This window comes from Esox lucius, chromosome 13 (genome assembly GCF_011004845.1).
Source record: "Esox lucius isolate fEsoLuc1 chromosome 13, fEsoLuc1.pri, whole genome shotgun sequence".
NCBI classification, from domain to species: Eukaryota; Metazoa; Chordata; class Actinopteri; order Esociformes; family Esocidae; genus Esox; species Esox lucius.
In genome coordinates this window covers 18,006,355-18,021,076 of record NC_047581.1, presented here as the reverse complement: position 1 = coordinate 18,021,076, position 14,722 = coordinate 18,006,355, and the positions used below count along the sequence as shown (strand labels likewise).

Below are 14,722 nucleotides of genomic sequence, written 5' to 3'. Positions count from 1 at the left end.
GTAGTTTAACTTGTGTTTGCCTGTCTCACTGAGAACTTTTTCCTCAGGGTGTCAAGAGTTGTAGTTTCTGTTGATGCTTTTTGTAACCCAAAATGTAATGCATCATGTAATGTAATCATTGGCTAATGTCCTGTAAGACCTAATTGACAGTGGTGGCTTTAAAAACTGCCGCAGTTTGGTTATTTGACCAATTACCACTATTAATACTACTACTAATAGTGATGTTGCTACTAGTACTACCTCTACTACTTCTACTTATTCTACTGCCCCTACTAGTACTTGGAATGCTACTACAGAAATGGTAATACCAGTAGTATTATAGTACTAGTATTACCACTCCCAGCACCCCTGCTACTTTTCTTCATTATTATTTGGAATGGTTGTCCTCCTACAGCTACAGAAATAACTGAAAAGTTAAAATACTTCAACAAATCTATACACGATACTATTTCTACTTTTTAAGCTTTGTGTCCATCTTCCCCTGGAGGCTAGGATAATATTATTTCCCTAAGTTTGATGGAGTAAAAATGGATCTATTGCCACCACCTCTTATCTTTTATAGACTTTGCTGTTTAGATTTATTATTTGTATGGTCTTCTTTCTAATACTGACTTTTGCCAATAAATAATTTGTTGATTAGAAAATGCACTCACTACTAAACTATGTTGCTAGATTCACTAGCTTTCTTAAAATAGAGAAAAACTCAATCAACAAGATTCTTATAAAGAGCCACAGTCAATTAGTGAGGGAATTGTATGGAAAACGACCTGCAACACAAATGATTTAACAGTTTCTGTAACCGCAGTGCCGCTTTCTCAGCAAGTCATTAGAACATTAAATCGGCAAATGTATCTAGTACCAAATTCACAAAGTTACGTAACCATAGCAACACAGCTTTTTTTCCCTATTTACCTGTAATGCGTAGCTACTCAAATCTGACATCAGATCAGAAAACAAAAGTAACTGTAAATATTGTTGTACTGTACCACCATGACTATTACTGTACAACTACTAATAGAAATTCTACCAGTACTACTGTAACACTACTAATAGTAATTCTACCAGTACTACTGTACCACTACTAATAGTAATTATTCCAGTACTACTGCTCATCCTCCTGCCACTTGTGCCACTACACTGCTACCATGACAACCACCACAACGTTTCAATTAAACTAGATGTTTTAGAATAATATTAAAAATAAAACACTTTTTAAAACGGATTCAATTTATTTTTTTACATTTTAAGACTTTTTCCCAACAATTCTATTGCTTCTTATAATTGAATTACTACTAATATATCGAAAATCTTTCAAACTCTAACACTCATACTTCCAAGACTTCTAACAATTCTAATACTTCCCCCCAAAAAAATGTAAAGCCTGCCCCTCAATTACTCTTGGAAAATTACCATCTAGTTTATGTTGGTGTTGGCATCCTGTCTGTACCAATTCCACAGGCAGTAGAGATTGTCTCACTGCAGCTCTTACTCTGGCCCGCAGGTCAACAAGGGCAGCAAGGCCGAGCTGGCTGCCCTGCAGCCGGGTGATGTCATCATGGAGATCAATGGAGAGAACACAGTAGACATGCTTAACGTGGAGGCCCAGAACAAGATTAAAAACTCTAAGACTCAGCTACAGCTGCTGGTGGAGAGGTAGGGTTCACTACTGTGCGTTTAGGCGCACAAGGCACAATTATTTATCCATTCCTGGTAACATGCTTTCATTTGTATTTTCTGTAGGTGTACCTTATATACAAAATAATGTACTACATATAAGAACACATTCATATATTTCTACATGCATATATTTAAATATTTAGCTTGGAAACTAATGCTGAGGCATGTAAAATGTATGCCAAAATATTTTATATCTGTTGCTGTGTTTTCATGAATGGAAAATGTTGTGGAAAATGTTGCTTTTTACCTTTCTATGGCTATATTGCAGTTAAATGCATGCAGCTACAGAACCGAGGACTATAAAACAATAGTAGGCTGTGGTATACAAGTTGAAATGGATGACTGGAGAAAAGACTGCTTTCAGTGACCTTGATTTGTTTGGTCACAGCTTGGAACTTTGTTAAATTGTCAGTAGTTTTATTTTAAAATGTACACTTTGTTCATAGGAGAACAAATGTGTTTTTTAAGGTCTAGAGAGAAAAATATGTAGTTAGGATGTAGTTAGTCTGTTTAAAAATACTGTTTTGAATTTGCAGTGTATTGTAAATTATTCTGACCCCTGACCCCTTATTTAAGATTTTATTTCCAAATGGTCATTGAAAAGTCAGTCTATTTGATAGATTTTATTTTAAAACATTGAAACTCAAAATCAGTTATTCTGATTTGACATGTTCACAGGTTTTGTGTTGGGAAATGTTGCAGTATTACTGAAATGAACCCTCTCTCTCCTGGCTGTATGCATCAACCCCCCTCTTCCATTAATCCTTTCCTACTGAATAGTAGTTGACATTTTGTCTGTCTGCCCTTTATTGATTTGTCTCATGCCAGCAGCATAGTACCCTGAATCCCAACCCTGGCTCATCTTTAAAGCTAAGCAGGGCCAGTCCTGGTCTTGCTCTTGGGGATTTCCGGCTGGGTGTTTGTAAAACCACAATCGCTGATGTTAAATGGGCTTTATAAAATACATTTGATTGATTGTCTGTCCTTAGATTGGAGACCAGATCCTGCTAGATTGGAGCAACTCCTCCCTCTGATCTTAAGATATAATCCAAATGCCCCAGGGCATTGAAGGGGTCATCTTTTGGATAGGACTGTTGAGATCAGATTAGAAATGTATTATCCCCAGTGGGTCAATAAAAACAGAAGGGCTGTGTCCAGATTCTAGTCAAAGGGAGGCCTAGATGTGGACAGTGACTGCAGGAATCAGGCAGAAGCTAGATCTGCAACACAACCAGGTAGACTTTAGACATGGACAGCCAGGAGACACCAGGTCAGTTAGTTTTGAGGCCTGGTCCAAGGAAACCTCCCAAGATTGTGCAGACACCAGAGAAATGAGAGGGACCATTCCTTAAATCCAAGACAACAACTCAGTGTCGATTTCAGACACAAACTATTGCTGCATAAAACCAAGGACTGACACTGGCTGAATCCATGTATTTGTTTACCCTATAATATTATCCTGAAAAGACTAGTTTAAACAACTGGTAAAGAGAATGTCTACCGCCCGTCAGTACTTTGCAGGCCTTAATGAGGACCCTTCCCTTAGATGAACTCCATACCTGTGAGTACCGTGGACAACTGGCCCGATGCAGGACTCTACACCACTGCTCTCTGATAACATACACCACTACTGTGATGTTTCCCAGTGATAGTGGGGTCCCGCTTCTGGCTGATAAAATTGAAACTGTCTGGCTCACTATTGAGTACCAGGACGCTGGTGTCTCCGTAGTGGTGCAGGTAGTACAGATTACTCTGCTCATCTGCTTTCCCCCTCTAGGATTGGGCATTTATTTGTAGAATTGTTGGTAAGGGATATTTATTGCTTTTAATCTCTGTCAAATTCCTCCTTGTTTCCCTCGGTTGTGTTTGAAAGTTGTCAAGTTTGGCACAAACTTTACTTTCAACCTCTTAAATCTGCATGCACAATTTTGGGGCTACTTTGCTGCCTCAGTGTCTGGACAATTTGCTATCATTAAGTCAACCATGTATTTCATATTGTACCAGAGAATTCCTCAGGAGAATGTGAGGCCATCTGTCAAAAAGATTAAGTTGAACCAAACATGGATCTTGCAACAGGAAATTGATCCAAAGTACACAAGCAAAGCTACAAGCGTAAGGCTCAGAAAGGAGAAATGGAGGGTTATTGAATTGCTGAGTCAGAGCCCAGATCTCAATCTTATTGAAATGCTGTGGGGGGACTTTAAACAGGCCGTGCATTCAAGAAAGCACTTGAACATGACACATTTGAAGCAGTACTGTTATGAAGAGTGGGTAAAGATTCTTCCCCGTCAAGACTGATAGACAGTTACCAGAAATAACTATGAAGTTATTTCAGCCAAGGAAGGCTACACCAGCTATTGATGCAAGTGGTCTAATTATTTTGTACTATGAAATTGTTGGTTTTTGATTAATAATTCTGCAATGATTGTATAATCTTGTCTGTGTCATTTGTTAAATTAAAAAAAGAAGAAAAAAAACAGAGGGGAAAAAAAGAAGTTTCAAGAGGGTGTACTTTTGCACATTACTGTAGACAGTATCCATAAAGTTTTCTAACTCTGTGATTTCTGATGTGATTTTCGACAAACAAAGTATTTTTGAACAACGTTTTTGGAAAATGCGGTCACATTTTAAACGAAGGGAGATCTCTTTGTTCAGTGATCACACGCAAAGTCCCTGTTTGCATGCGCCAGGCCCAAGTGAGTGGATTCTTCCCTGCTGACATCATGTCCCCTTCCGATCCAGAAACAACAGTGACTCACTGACTGGCCAGGACAATGCCACTGTGCCCTGAGTTTCACTGTTCTACTGGCAGAAACTCAATGAAAGGGTGGTCTACACTAGCAAGGTCTTACTGTGTTCAGATTGCAGTCAGTACCATGTCCACGTTAGTCGTCTTAGTTCCGTACCTCTCTGGGCCCGGTTGGTTCGCCTGCAGCCTTATGTGTTGTTCTTAAAGGGAAGTAGGAGAGATTTAATCAGAGCATATCTGAGCAAAAGTCTGTGGGTTTTTAAGTCTTGGGTCAAACTTGGATTGCTAACACAATCCACAGAAATGACTGAGCAAAAATCTATTTGAAATGATTAAATAAATGAACATCCGAGATGTTACAAATATGAATAGTTGTTAAATAATATAATATATATTATAACCTTGTACAAGAACCAAATATTCACATCCATTGGTGCAAAGAAAAGGATGGTAATTGCAGAAGTATACCCATTGATTTATCAGGAAGCATGGGCAAATGTGCATTAATGTGCTGTGATCAAATGCTGGAAAGTAACTAGCTGAATAGGACTAATAGAACAGAACAGAAGAAACATAATTCTTTACTGATACATTTGTGTAAATTTTTCTTATGCTCATCAGCCCATATAATCCAGTCAGCATTAAAAATCTAAACAAACAGTTTCACAATGCTTTCTGGAATAAGTTATATGATTAGAAAATATTGAAACAAGTCTTTATGGGCCTGTACTGCAAATCCACTTTTCTGAACACTGATTATCAGATGTATAAAGAGAGAGAATGGTGGTGAAAGGGCCCTGCTGATTACAGCAGTTGGATTGCAGCTGGGCCTGCCCATGAGCAGAGGTTGGCATCAGCCCACCCTTAGAATAGGAGTGTTGGTTAAGGCGTGCCTGTCTTAAAGTGAGGAACTGCTCCATTGCAGATACACTTGCCAGTGCTTAATCCTCCAAAAAGTAAAAAGAAAAATTGGGGCAACAGACTTGTGCAGTCTTTGCTGTACTTTTAGATTCCGATTTAACATAGACAGCTCTGTGACACTTGAGAAAAACACCAGCAGTGTCTTGTCATTAGTGCTCTGTTATTGCCAGCCCCATTGTCCTCCGCTGGCTCTTAATCAGTCAATTGTTCACTAACCACTGTGTGCCTGATGTCATATCTTATTCTATTGGTCCTTGTAATGTGATGGTGCTGAGCAGCTGAAACTGCAGATGGGCATCTGAATATGGCCCAAGGGCACTTCTCTAGACTATATAATTGAAGCGGCCCGTTTCTTTGTAATTTAGTGTTCCCCAAGTAAGGGGTTGTAACATGACGTGGGGTGCCTGATTTAAAAAATGTGGTTCATCTGGGGTTATGTGAGGGCTAACCTACAATGTGACTTGGTTTATATATCTAGGTTTACGTGAGAAGCAACCTCCAATATAACTTGGTTTATAGATTTGGGGTTATCTGAGTGATCTCCAATAGCTGCTAGAAGTGGTTTCTGATTTCTTTTTCTAGATATTTGGTGAGTATTATTAGGCTTTTTATTTTTGATGAGAGGACAGTCGGAAGGTGAGTCAAAAGAAACAGGTAAGTAGAGGGAGACTGGGAGGAATGACACAGACCGTTGGCTGAACCTTGGCATGAACCCCAATCACCGGGGGGTTGTGTGGTCAGGACGTTAGCCTGCTACACCAGACTCCGACACGGCCTCTTACTCTTTAGCGTTTAAAATATTTTGAACCCATTCCTGAAAGATGAGACTTGTAGGAACACATACTACATTTCTTCTCTTGGAACAGAATGGACAGGGCCAGACAGTAAATCAGTCTGGAATATTATTACAAATCAGTCTGAAAACTTTTTTTAGTGTACAGTGATTGTTTTGTTTTTCTAATAAAAATAAAATAAAAAAAAGGATATGGAGGGTACCCTAGATTGTTATATAAGCATTGGGTAATGGACCAAAAAAGGAACCTATGTTCTAGTCTTTGGCAAAACAGCCTCAGTACATGTCCTAAGTACGTGCATACTTACCAGTAAGAAGTGTGCCATGGACTGTGTGAACACTGGAATTCAATATATCTTTAAGACAAGACTGTTTATTCTGTTAGATCAATGGATTGTCACCATTCCTTTGAATCTGTTCTGTTTGTTTTACATCAGAAGCCATAACAGAACAGATTGTAAAGTTTCGTATCTAACTGAATAACAACTTGGAGTCTCACGTATCCATACCTCCAAAATCATGTTGCAAGCTATTAATCTTGTTTGTTTTTCACTGTCGTAAAATATTAGCTATATCCTCAAGTACTGCATGTCTCTCTCAACCAGAAGAGTGGGACTACATACATACTGCACAAATGAAACATTTACAACTAAAATAAGATAAACATGGAAGACCTAATTTGAACCCCCATGAAACATGTATTATGTGCTGTTATATCCTGTAAATGTACTGTCTTCTTACTACTGTGGCATGAGGATGCTGTTTTTTCTCTTTCAGTTCTTTGGTTGAATATGTGCGCCTGCTGCACATGTATAAAATTTACAGTAAGCATTTACTTTTTGCAGTTGGGTGACCATTTTGCCTTTTAAAATGACAAACCTGGATTAGCAAACAGAATGTCCCATTGGAACACAAGAGTGATGGTTGCTGATAATGTGCCTCTTTACGCCTATGTAGATTTTCCATAAATAATCAGCCATTTGCAGCTACAATAGTCATTTACACCATTAACAATGTCTATACTTCTCATCAATTTGCTGCTTTTTAATGCTTTTCTTTCGAAAACGAGGACATTTCTAATTAGAAACAGTAGGGTATAATACAAACATGAATACTACAAGAAAATTCAGAGCAAGCACATACTTAACAGAATGGTCCTTCACTAATGTGAGCATTTGGTCTGACTGGGGACTTTGGTACCCAGTGGACAATCCCAGCCTGGCTGGTGAGTACAGACAGACCACAATAGATTGCACCTTTTCTTGTTAATTGGTCTTACAGGATGGGCATTCAGTGAGGAACTCCCTGTGGAATCTGTCTAGATATATACTATACGATGGTGCTGCATGCTGTCAAAAGGACCACACTTTGTATCAGCAGAATCGTCTGTCAGTTCACTATCTTTCAGTGACTAGCCATCGTTACAAGTATCGGTTAGCTCTGTAGTTAGTGTACAGTAGGGGTTATAGTTAGTCTGTAGTTAGTGTACAGTAAGGGTTAGGGTTAGTTAGTCTGTAGTTAGTGTACAGTAGGGGTTATAGTTAGTCTGTAGTTAGTGTACAGTAGGGGTTATAGTTAGTCTGTAGTTAGTGTACAGTAAGGGTTAGGGTTAGTTAGTCTGTAGTTAGTGTACAGTAGGGGTTATAGTTAGTCTGTAGTTAGTGTACAGTAAGGGTTAGGGTTAGTTAGTCTGTAGTTAGTGTACAGTAGGGGTTATAGTTAGTCTGTAGTTAGTGTACAGTAAGGGTTAGGGTTAGTTAGTCTGTAGTTAGTGTACGGTTAGGGTTAGTTAGTCTGTAGTTAGTGTACAGTAAGGGTTATAGTTAGTCTGTAGTTAGTGTACAGTAGGGGTTAGGGTTAGTCTGTAGTTAGTGTACAGTAAGGGTTATAGTTAGTTAGTCTGTAGTTAGTCTGTAGTTAGTGTACAGTAAGGGTTATAGTTAGTTAGTCTGTAGTTAGTGTACAGTAGGGGTTATAGTTAATCTGTAGTTAGTGTACAGTAGGGGTTAGGGTTAGTCTGTAGTTAGTGTACAGTAAGGGTTATAGTTAGTTAGTCTGTAGTTAGTGTACAGTAAGGGTTATAGTTAGTTAGTCTGTAGTTAGTGTACAGTAGGGGTTATAGTTAGTCTGTAGTTAGTGTACAGTAGGGGTTATAGTTAGTCTGTAGTTAGTGTACAGTAAGGGTTAGGGTTAGTTAGTCTGTAGTTAGTGTACAGTAGTGGTTATAGTTAGTCTGTAGTTAGTGTACGGTTAGGGTTAGTTAGTCTGTAGTTAGTGTACAGTAGGGGTTAGGGTTAGTCTGTAGTTAGTGTACAGTAAGGGTTATAGTTAGTTAGTCTGTAGTTAGTGTACAGTAAGGGTTATAGTTAGTCTGTAGTTAGTGTACAGTAGGGGTTAGGGTTAGTCTGTAGTTAGTGTACAGTAGGGGTTAGGGTTAGTTAGTCTGTAGTTAGTGTACAGTAGGGGTTAGGGTTAGTTAGTCTGTAGTTAGTGTACAGTAGGGGTTAGGGTTAGTTAGTCTGTAGTTAGTGTACAGTAAGGGTTAGGGTTAGTTAGTCTGTAGTTAGTGTACAGTTAGGGTTAGGGTTAGTCTGTAGTTAGTGTACAGTAGGGGTTATAGTTAGTTAGTGCCTCTACGAGCTATTTGACTTCAACATAAGCTACCTGACTTTGTTGTCTCAGTCATAGATTGTCTATCCTTTGACCGTTGTCTTTCTGAAGCATTGAGATTTTAGACTTGTGAGATTTTTGTTAACAAGAATAAAGAATACTGTTTTATTTACTGATTCATTGATTAATTGGTACATAAAGAGTCCTGTGCTCTCTATATACCAGATAAACCATGATATAGAGTAGAATTGAGAATATTGAACTGTTGAAGGCTGGTTTGTTTCCTCTTGTGCTGTTTTTTTTCCTTTTGTTCGGTTGGCAATAAATCTCCTTAAGAGGCACCAGAACTTTAGAGATCCGCAGATGATTTCCTGCTTGCAAAATAAACTATGCCACTAATGCAAACTGCAACTATCCCCTTCTTCAAAATCTTTATTGTAATTTTTGACCAGTTAAAGCCATCTCTAGCAGCTTTTCTGAAATAAAATCTAGTTTTGTTAAAATGTTTCTGCAAAAGAACAAAGAACAAACCATTTACATTAAAACTGTGATGTTTCCTTTCAACTTGTGTAGAACAGCAAGAAATGTGCTTAAAAACTGGCAGATATTATCTCTATAATATATAATTTTTTCCCCGAACAACCTGCTATGGTGTCGTTTTGGAATTTTTGGAACCACTTATTCAGTAAACTTGATTTTAATCATAGGTGAGTTACGGTTGACCTCCGTCCTGGACTATGTGCAGTTGGGTCTAATGTTTTTGCTTGAATATCATATTGCACTCATGTCTGCAAACTTTCTTACGATCATGATTTCTAATGCTTTTTCAATTTCTTCACATAGTTAATAACCAATAAGATAAATTGACCTCCAGGGTCTCTTCCTACAGGCCTGAGCCCTCCAAACCTGAACAGACCAACGGAACCACCAGCCCAGAACAGCTCACTGGACGCTTCCAGGTCAGTCCTCTCGCTTTGTAAATGTATTTAGACGCATTATCTGTGAATTAGCACTTTATTGAGGAACTTATGATGGATATCAGTAACTCAATGCCTTCAAGGCAAGTCACGCTGAACCACGCATGACTGCATGCTGTTCTGTCAGACTGTGCTCTCACTATCCATAGCTGATGAAAGACTTACACATTTAAAAAAAATTGCTAGACTGTAAGGCCAGGTGAAATACAATGGCCCATACTACGACCATGCAGACCACCTGGCGGATGTTTTGAAGGATATCTTTAACCCAGTCTGTAATGCCAACAAGTTACAAGCAGATCATTATAGTCCACGTTCCCAAAGACTGCCAAGGCAAGCTGACAAAATGACTTGTCAGTTACCACACATCCAAACCCATGAAATGCTTTGAAAATCTCATTGTTTACTTGAAAGTTGACACTCCAGACCCACTCAAGTGCTCATACTGCCCCAAAGGACCCATGTTACAATCTCTACTGCACTCCACACAGCCCTCTCCCATCTGGACAGGAGAAATACCAATGTGAGAATGCTGTTCGTTGACTGCATATGGCTCAGCTCTCAACACCATATTGCCCCCGTAACTCATCACTGAGCTCAGGAGGAGGAGGGTAGGCAACAACATCCCCTTCTCTCCCATAACATGGAAGCCCCTTTCGAGTGCCCGTTTTGTCCCCTCTTGTTCTCCTTGCTTACTCGTGCTGGTTGACCGGCTGCATCATCACATTATATGTCAACTTCTCAGCCAGAGATCGCCAGGCACTTCAGAAGATACTGCGAACAGCAGATTTACATTCCGTCAAAGACCTGTAGACTAGCCTTTTTATTATCCATTCTAGTGCCTTCTGTCCTTACCCTCATTTACATTTGCATAAACCTCATCTAGTTTGTAGAAAATCCATATCATCTTAGTGCTGGTGATCCCTCTATACTGTAAAGCAAAACTATTGTTATTTGTTAATGATTGTGTTCATATTCCTTGCGTGTTTTTTGTTTTGTTTATTTGTGTCTTTTTCTCTTACGTTTCAACTCTGCATTGTTGGGAAAAGTCCTGTAGTAGGTAAGCATTTCACTGTCTGTCTGTTGGCAAGTAACATACAATTGGATTTGACCAAATTCCTTAGGCCTTCACTGGGGGACCTAGGAGACTCAAAAGTGTTTGTCCTGCCATCCTCCCGTATGTGTTACCTCATCAGCATATCTCCAACGTGCTGATTCTTGTCCTAAAGGTTTGTGTAATGGCTAATGCCTGAGAGCCATGCAGATGCCGTGTCTGCTTCATATTTACCGATCACAGGGTATCTGCCTATCAGAGATTTATTGTAGTTCTAGATGAGCGTGATTAGAGACACCATAACTAAACTGGAACTGTGTGGTCTTGAGACAGTGATGGTATGGACGGGAACCAGAGAATGCTGTAAATAAGCGGATATTCCTGGGTTTTATAGGGCGACAGAACTACTGCTGGGTTCCCGTGGTAACACTGGCGGAATACAGGCCTACCCAGTGCCCAAGGCTGAAAGACCGAACGCTGTCACAGTTCTAATATGAGAATATTGCATATCGTATTTCTACAAACCTGCTTTCACTTAAAGTACCTGGGCTGCTTTAACATGACTGTACATTTTACCTTGATGTTTATTGCCCTCTTTCGAAGACTTTTATGAAGTAAAAGTCTCTCGCCTGTTTGTCACCACCCACTAGAAGTGTAAGGAGACCAATCTTTTATTAACGTTGTGTAGGAATTTCCTAAACATGCTTGTGTGGCAAGGTTGTTTTTGGAATATGGATGAACAGTTTGTTGCAGTTTTGTGTGTGAATGGAACCGATGAAAATGCGTTTTGATCATGCAACCTTGCCCTGTTTTGTTGTAGGAGGCCTTGATGGTGAGTCGAGATGAGAATCAGAATTACAGAGAGTACTCCATCTCCAGCCCAGCCTCCCTGTCACCTGGACCCTACTCCCCTGAGCCCCATTCCAGCCCCGAGAGGAAGAGCGAGAGGCTCACACCCAGCAGCACCAAGAGGTACACTAGAGTTTTCACAGATAGTTATAGTAATCACCTCGGTCTGACTTCCCTCGATAAGACCAGAACATGCCTGCTTTGTTTTGATATTGGCAAGAGAGCATACCTGAATAGATAATCAGTGGTAGTAAGTTAAAACCATTATCCAGGTGCATTTAGTAAAAAAAAAAAACTGGGATAGGGAAGACCAGCGTTTCCCAAAGTTTTGGGGGACACCAAGTAACTCTCAAAAGGTTGTAAGGCCCAGCTTTCGGCTACCACTTGCACAATTTGTTTAACAGAACAACTTTGTCTTTTGAAGAAAATGTTATAAATTAATGAAAAAAGGATGTTAAAGGATGTGTTTTGAAAACTACTGTGGTGTACCACTAAAGCATCCACTTACTGTAAGTGCTCCTTTGATTTTTCCACCAGACCAGAGTGAATAGATAGAATAGTAACTGAAAATGGAGCCACAGGATTGTGTGGTAGTAACAAAGGATGTGCAAAGCATATCACATTCCCTGTATTCATTCACAGCAACAAAGGCCAAGCTGTGGAACAGTCACCACTCTGCTCACTTTGTAGGCCTAGTTGCTAATCTCTTGGGTCATTTTGTAGGTCACAGTTTTAACTGTATTTTGCTATGGTTTAACAGAATGCCTGTCTAGTAATCTGGAGACTGAATAAATAGTTTCATCATTATCACACCTCTTTCTTTATTTCATAGTATTCAGTTACGTCCGTGGTCTCCAGAAGAGAAGACGTCTAGTCACAGGCTTTCCAGACCATTGTCACAGGTAGGTTTTCCTAATACTCTGGGACAAAGGCCCATTACAAATGCAATTTACTTCCCATTAAATTGCAATATACATAACCCATTACTAAAAATGATAGACCTCAAAAGAACTGCACAATGGAAGTTTCCAAAGCAATTGTATGTTACATATTGTAATTGCCAGGTAACAGAAAGGTCTGTTTTTAAAATGAAAATAGGTTGGAATACACTTCGGGAACAGTTTGTTCAAAGATCACTGTTATGGCCCTGGTACACTAAAGCCACTGGCGTCAGGCACTTCTTTCAGCCATCCACAAATTATTGGAATGCATCCTTTGAAATCAATTAAAGCCAGATTTTGCTATTTTGTGAATTGAAATGATGAAGAAAGAAGAAGAAAGAACATTGCTTGTGTTTGGTTTGTGGTGTAGCATTTACGGCATCACTTTAACGTGATGCTGATGGCAATACAACACAAAGCATGTAGTGTAACTGAAGGACGAGAATGATTGGCTGTCCGTAAATAAACAGATTTTAACTGCTATTTGAGACTCATTATTTAAAGTTTTACAACCTCTTGCCTTAGATTATCTGCAGTTTTCTGCTTTTTACTGCTTATAATCATGACTCTTATTTACTTTTCCAGCACCCAAAAAATGGGGGGAAAAGTGTGGAAAAGGGGTAGAGAATGTTCTGGGAAAGTTCATCGCAAGATATTCCAGCTATGCTGTCTGCCGCAGTCCCAAGAATTGGTCCCACAGAAGTCACAACATGGGACATGACATAGCAGGAAAAAACATACAAGACCCTTAATGCTTGGCCATGGGAGAGGGAATGGAATTCCATTCATTTTAAGATCTGTGAACATGACATGGAGTTAGATAAATATGGCCCCTTTGGCATGGAGAATAAAGTTACACAGGTCTTCATCTAAGGGGCTGATTCCAGGGTCAAGGGACACTCTAAAATCCCTTTTCTGATAGGGGATATTCTCAAATGTATTTTCAAAATGTTGCTGCCAGGGAAACCAACTCACTGTTCAATGTATCATATATGGAGCTCATACTGTACCTGATAAATACTATGAGTCTTTATTCTCAAGCTGTCTATCAGCATTCTTTTAAGGATCTGGCCAATCATGTCCCTTGTGTGGTGTGTCTGTCCTGTGAAAATATGTTTGGGACTTGGAAACCATTGTCATTCTTTTCGGTTTCATAATACTAAGTCACTATCTTATGATGCTTTTTGTGATTGTAAAGAGCTGGGTATGGCATGTCGACATATTGTGCGGAGTAGGGGAAGGCACAGGGGTCCCTTACATCCAGACCTAAGGAAACTATATTGTGAGATGTTATGTAGGGAGCTTTGAACGCTGTATATCACAGATGCTTCAGGAAGACTGGAGTGACAACTCTTATAAGAGCTGTCTAGTTGGCGAAGAGCATTTTTAAGAGGCTTTCAGGAATGCACTGACTTACATGTTCCTCCGTCAAGCATGGCTGCCTGGGATGACCTTACATGTTTGTGGTATTTATGAAGGCAGTTGGGCCAAAGGGTCTGGAACCTTTGTTCACAACTTTGAGGGGGGGGGGGGCTTTTTAAAAACATTTTTAGGATCAGCTCGCCCTACTCTCTCATTCGTCATCTCAAGTTTGCAATCCATATCCCGTCTTACCCCCTCTGGGAGCCATCGCATTCCTTTTGTCTCACCCCACTCCAGTGTCAACTTATTTTTTCTCCCCGTTGAACCACATTTTTGGAATCACAAACCCAGTTTCCATCCAACCATTTCATGTGGATGAATTACCTGATGCATAACAAATTCTCACAGGGCTGATGGAAACAGGACATGTTGGAAGTATCCATTTGAAAGTGTTACATACAAGGATGCACTGTTGAGGTTGCAACTGTTAATTGAAAAGAAACTTTATTTGACATGTTTGTATGATGTGCTCTCCATAAGATTGATACATGCATACGTGAGTCATCTAATGCAATGCAAGATTAAGCAACACACAATTATGAATGTTGTGAAATGACATTTTTAGTAGGCTACAGACAAGCAGCTGACATAAACTGGTTGTTTAGTATCAATGTGGGGAGAAGGTGCAGCATGTAAAAATGTTCTATAAACATAGCTTCTCTAGCACATTCAACACAGGTACTGTTCTGATTTGATTAGTATTTTACACATGTATGTCACCTACATACA

General features: G+C 39.5%; 1 protein-coding gene across 3 annotated transcripts in view; it reads left to right on the top strand.

The window, feature by feature from the left end:
* The window catches only part of pdlim2 (PDZ and LIM domain 2 (mystique)), a 53,319-nt gene that overhangs the window by 17,935 nt on the left and 20,662 nt on the right, over window positions 1–14,722 (top strand). For all 3 annotated transcript variants that reach the window (XM_020052921.3, XM_010876395.3, XM_010876396.4), the window contains exons 3-6: window positions 1,502–1,653; window positions 9,640–9,709; window positions 11,602–11,753; window positions 12,463–12,532. In XM_020052921.3, the coding sequence (XP_019908480.2) occupies window positions 1,502–1,653; window positions 9,640–9,709; window positions 11,602–11,753; window positions 12,463–12,532 (444 nt within the window). The remainder of the gene's footprint in view (window positions 1–1,501; window positions 1,654–9,639; window positions 9,710–11,601; window positions 11,754–12,462; window positions 12,533–14,722) is intronic.